Source organism: Otolemur garnettii, unplaced genomic scaffold, assembly GCF_000181295.1.
Source record: "Otolemur garnettii isolate 467f Iridium unplaced genomic scaffold, OtoGar3 scaffold00153, whole genome shotgun sequence".
NCBI classification, from domain to species: domain Eukaryota; kingdom Metazoa; phylum Chordata; class Mammalia; order Primates; family Galagidae; genus Otolemur; species Otolemur garnettii.
The window spans coordinates 2,459,081-2,464,597 of record NW_003852548.1 but is presented as its reverse complement, the minus strand read 5'-3'; the positions used below and the strand labels follow the sequence as shown (position 1 = coordinate 2,464,597).

Here is a 5,517-nt window from a genome sequence, read left to right as displayed (position 1 = left end):
AAAAAAAAAAAAAAAAGCTTTTGTGCAGACTGTTAGGAGATTCCTTCTGGGCAGACACTGCTTGCTGGTAAGACAGACTCTTGTGAAAGGAGAAGAGGAAGTTCCTTTTCAGGTGATGCAACCCTGTGCCACACCACATGGCCTCTAAGAGGAATGCTGCCTGCATCTCAGTTCCTACTTTTCTTCTTGGCTAAGTACCCTTATGAGGTCAACCCAGTCTGGATGTATTTTAGTATTCTTTTAACTAGCAGCTCGGAATCCTAGCCCTTGCTCAATGTCCCTATGACACTCAGATCGACCTCCCTCCCCTGGGCCTTTCCCATAGGGAAAGCAGGGAATTTCAGGCACATGGTGAGGAGAGCTGGGTGCACACACTGCAAACACATAGCAGGAAGAGCTGCACACACACGCCCAGTCTCGTCTCCCTACCTCTCCCACGTACTCCATGACGAAGCTGTTTTTGCGGATCTTTTCCAGTGTGCGGACGCCCCAGCCACGCCCATCATCTGTGCGGAAGATGCAGAGGTCATAGCGGATGCCCTTCTGTACCACACGATTAGGACAGTCATAGCCACAGTGGCAGCGGGAGTTGCACTCGTAGATGGGCAGCCCAGCTCGTAGCCGTACCTGGCCTTGGTCATTGTAGGCAAACTTGTGCATTGATGCTCCTGGGCAGCAGCCCCCAGTGGGTGCCCATAGACAGTCCTGGCACTCACAGCCCACAGCTACCTGATTGAGGGTGATGCCTTCACCAACACGGTACTCATTGATGTACACAAAGGCCTTTGGGGGGCCATCCAGGTCCACCTCATTCTCCACGGTGATACGTCCCAGATGGCTACGCTTGGCATTGAGCTCTTGCTCCCAGCGCTGGAGCGCCCGCCTTTGCTTGGCTTTCTGTACCAGGTAGTTGGCCAAACTTGGGTCCAGGTGCCGGGGAGTCTTTGACCGGCGGTGGCGCCGGAGCAGCTCCCTTTCTAAGTCCTTATGGAACTGCTTGAGAATACGTACACACTTGAGATTCTGCCGTGGCTCCCAAGTGCTCTCTGAGTCTGGGTATCCACGCCACTTCACCAGGTAATACTCCTGTTCCTGTTGGGGGATAAGAAGGGATCCGGGGCACTATAAATGGCAAGATCCTTGGGCCATCCTCATGGGACTTCCATCTCAAAGCCAATGGGTAACTCCTACCTCACCCCTTTTCCGGAATGACTTCATGCAGTGGTTAAAAAGCATAGGCTCTGGAGTGAAGATTACTAGATTCAAATCCTGCTCTCCCTGTTACTTCTCTATTCAAATTTCAATTTTGAATTTAATCTCCCAAATCCATTCCCTCCTCTGTCTTCCCCATCATCAGTTCCTTCCTAGCTGTCCAAGCTTAAACTCCCAGAGTCATCCTTGATTCCTCTTTTCCTCACTCCCTACATCCACCATCCGTATATCCCATCAGTCCCACCTTCAAAATACATCCAGAATCTGACCCTTTCAAACAAACCTTCATGACTGCCTGGACCCTGACAGGAGCCTCCTCACAGGCCCTGGGGCCCTATAGGCTATTCTTCATACAGCAGCCACAGGGAGCTTTAATTGCTGAAAGGCAGCTATAGGATAGAGTGTAACAGCACAGACTCTACACTTAGACATCCTGGGTACAAATCCTGAATCCATTGCTCCCTACATATGCCGCATTAGGCAAGTTATTTAACTTTACTGGTCCTTAATTTCCTCATCTAAAAATAAGCAAAAACCTAATATTTTCTAGTATTCATTATGTAGTAGGTACTTAAGCATCTTACAAGTATTATTAATTATATAGTCCTCACAATTTGATATGAGGTAGATACTACTTATGCCCATTGTACAGATGAGGAAAATGAAGTACTGAGAGTTTAGGTAAGCAGTCTGGGGTTATATTCAGGATTTGAACCCAAGTATGCTGGCTCCAGTGTGTTCTCTTAACTCTTCTGCCAGTACCTCTTCTGGCAATGATAACTATCCCCACTCCACAGTGTCATTAGGGGGATTAAATGAGTTTCTGGGAGGAAGTGCTTGGCACAGCGAAAGTGCTCAATAAATGGTCAGCTATCAATATCTCCACTGCTGGGCTCAGCAACTGGTTTGTATTCCTAGGGAGGTGGGAAGAGAGAATTATTTGGGATTCATTCTGGCTCCTGTTCCTCTCAGAAAACTTAGTTTCTCCATCTGTAAAATGGGGATTAGTGGATTTATTCATCCTATTTTTTTTCAGGATCAGAGAAGAAAATTCCCTGTGGAAACAGATGTGGGCAGTGGGGGGCAAGAAGGCAGGAAACCAATTTCTTTCTTTCTTTCTTTCTTTTTTTTTTTTTGCAGTTTTTGGCCAGAGCCAGGTTTGAACCTACCACCTCTGGTATATGGGGCCAGTACCCCACTCCTTTGAGCCACAGGCACTGCTTGGAAACCAATTTATGTGAGACCTGCCCCCTCCCAGGACTTGGTCACCCCAGACTCACGCGGATCTTTTTGTAATCACACAGGTACTCCACTTCAAAGTCATAGAGGTTCCTCTTAGAGATACCAAGGCCAGGGCAGGAGACCTTGGCCAGGCGGCACAGGTCCTGCAGCTGATTCCAAGAAGACTTGCAACACACACTGCAGCCTAGAATAAGGGTGCCAAAAGAACCATTAGTGGGCAGCCTGACCATGCCAGGGGTCCAAAGGGACCCCAAATCATCCCCAGAACATCTTAAGGACTGCCTGAGAGTCAGGGAAATTTACTTTGCAGGACTTTCCCAATGCTGAGACTCTTCTGCAGTAGAAATGTGCCATTTCCTTAAAACCTCAATGCTCACTGCCCAATAGTACCCTTGGAACGGTGGACCTCTAAGTAGGGTTTGCTGCATGGACTGTTCTAAGGGAATCTATTCCCAGAGCTCAAACTCCCTCTACACCAGCAGTTCTCAAGCTGTGGGTTTCGACCCACAGGAACTGTATTAAAGGGCTGCAGCATTAGGAAGGTTGAGAACCACTGTTCTACACTATTCCTAAAACTGCCTGCAAACGTACCTAGAATTCAAGTCTAGATTACCCTTCTTTCATTTTGCAAAAGAAAGAGAACAACACCCCCCCCCCATCTTGGTAGGGTGTATTGCCCTGGTGGGGGGATGGGGTATGGGAGATTAAAACCTTCAGGGCACCACAAATAAATTAAGTGTAACTGGAAAGACTGGTCCTTAATCCTTTATCTGAAACTCCTGGGCCAGATGAATTTTGGAATTTAAAATTTTTTTTAGATTTTACAAGTATAGTTCTAGGATATCCCATAAATCACTCCCATGGTCAGGGGCATCAAGCTATAATCAAACACATTAAATAGCTCTGCAGCAAAAGTATGAATTTCCCACATCAAATAGGAGAAGTAAAGATGTAAAGCAGGCTCAATAAATAGTCCCACTTTATAATCTACTTTCACCCTGAATGGTGCTAATTTTAAGAAAAAGATAACTTTCAGGACTTTGTCAATTTTGGAATTATGAATAAGAGATTGTTGAATGACAATACATTACAGGAAGGTTCCTTGAAAGATCAATTTGGGTGCCTTAAACCCACAAAGTATATATTTTTTTCATACTGCATTTTGACTTTGTCTCATCCACATTTCTTTGAAGGATAAAGCTTGTCCAAAGGGTATGATCTGAATTCAGGAACAAGTAAAACAGTATAGGTGAGTGACATTGTTTCTTTTAAATAATTATAATACTGGAGCTACCAAAATATTTCAAGACACACACAAAAATACATATTTCTTTGGTTCAAGGCACCTTCTTAGCGTGCTTTAAAAGGCATTTTATCAAGTCATGTCATAAAACATTCCAAATGTAGCCAGTATTCATCCTATTTCATGTTTTTAAAATGCTATTTTCTACTTCCTATTACAAAAATCTTTAAAGTCATGATGAAATACTATAGATGTCAACCTAAAAATGAGAGCTTTTCAAAATTATTTCACTCCTCCCTTTAGGCAAGGCCTAGTGGAGACTGAGCCTGTCTGTGCCCACGCTTTTCTCTCCCTTCCAAATCCCTTAACTTGCATTTGAAACCCCACTTAAGTGTTCCCAACTAACATCTTCAGCTGCTCTGCCCGCTCCGCACTGACCACAACTGGGTTTTCCTACCCCTGGGAGGGTACCCTCACACTTGTGGAACCCATCCTCCCGGCTTTCCTCATGCAGAAGAGCCCCCCCATTCTGAGTCACCCCTCTTTCCCTGCCCACAGGGGAGACCAGCTCTCCTATCAGGAAGGCCCCATTTCCCTGTACTTCACACCCTTCTCCATCACGCTCAGAGGAGATATCCACCCCGCGAAGAGTCGCCTGTCCCCCTGCTCTGAGTGGGGAGCCTGTCCCCCTTCTCGTCCATCCCCTTCCGGCGTCTTGCGTGGACACCGAGTCGGTAACGGTCACCAGTGGCCGATTTTCCCGCGCGCGGGCGCGGCCTCCCCAACAAACCCCCGTGCGTGCGCGCGCCGGTCCGGTCGCGATCTGTGGTGCGCGCCCCCCTCATGCATCCCCACTTAGCCCCGCGCCTGCCGCGCTCCCAGGCGCGCGCCCCCTCCCCTCAGCCCCGCCCAGCCCCGCACGCCAGGCCTGCGCTCCCGGAGCCCTATCTTTTCCGTGCCGAGCTTCCGGCTCCCGGCCCCGTGGCCTCGGACGCTGAGATCCCGAGCCCGCGACGCCATCCCTCCAGCCCACTCGGCCCGGCCGGCGGGCCCGCGCCTCTACCGCCACAGCTTCACCTTTTAAATTTTCCGCCATCTTTCCCCACGGCTAACGACATTCGGGCCTAGCCGGCCTCGCGAGAAGAGAGCTCGCGCGGGCGTGGCCGGGAACGCGCAGCCTATTGGCCGCGGCTCGCCGCGAGCAGCACCCGCGCGAACCAACCGGCAAGCCGTGGCCGGACCCCTCCCCGCCGCCGGGCTCCGTCCCGGAGGCGGGTGCTCGCCGCGCTTTCCCAGAGTGCGTCTGGGCGGTCGCAACGGCAACGGCAGCTGAGATTGCCTGAGGACCTGCCCGCATGCCGGTCTGTCTGTCACGCTCGTAGCCAATCACGTCGTCAGCCAGTCAGACGGGGGATTCTCCTTTCCGTCAGACCCCCAGTTACCACCGTCAGTCAGTCCGTCATCACAGATTAACCCCTAGCAGGCCGTGACTCGTAGGTGGACTAGCTCTACATCCGGCTGTTTAGGCTGTCACCCTATTCAAATCAGACAATGGCTCGCTCACCCCAGGCAGGTGCCTAGTCAGATCCACCCCCCATTCACACTGTAGATCAATGGCAGCAATCTATTTGTGCCCTCAGGCCAGCTGTGATTCTTTGGAGGCGGAGAGAATGCGCTGTTAGCCAACCTGTCATTTCCTCAGACCATCCTGTCTTCACATTATCTGCCGACCAATCAGCTCTCCTACTCTTGCCCTGGGACCAGCTGCAATTCTCCCTGGAATAATCCTCTCTTAAGTTAGAGATCTAGCCACGCCCTCG

General features: G+C 49.9%; 1 protein-coding gene across 1 annotated transcript in view; it reads right to left on the bottom strand.

The window, feature by feature from the left end:
* The window catches only part of SUV39H1 (suppressor of variegation 3-9 homolog 1), a 13,999-nt gene extending 9,282 nt beyond the window's left edge, over positions 1-4,717 (bottom strand). The window contains exons 1-3 of the mRNA XM_023519038.1: positions 4,657-4,717; positions 2,493-2,638; positions 430-1,092 (exon numbers count right to left, since the gene is read on the bottom strand). Of these exons, the coding sequence (XP_023374806.1) occupies positions 430-1,092; positions 2,493-2,638; positions 4,657-4,717 (870 nt within the window). The remainder of the gene's footprint in view (positions 1-429; positions 1,093-2,492; positions 2,639-4,656) is intronic.
* Between the last annotated feature and the right edge of the window lie 800 nt (positions 4,718-5,517).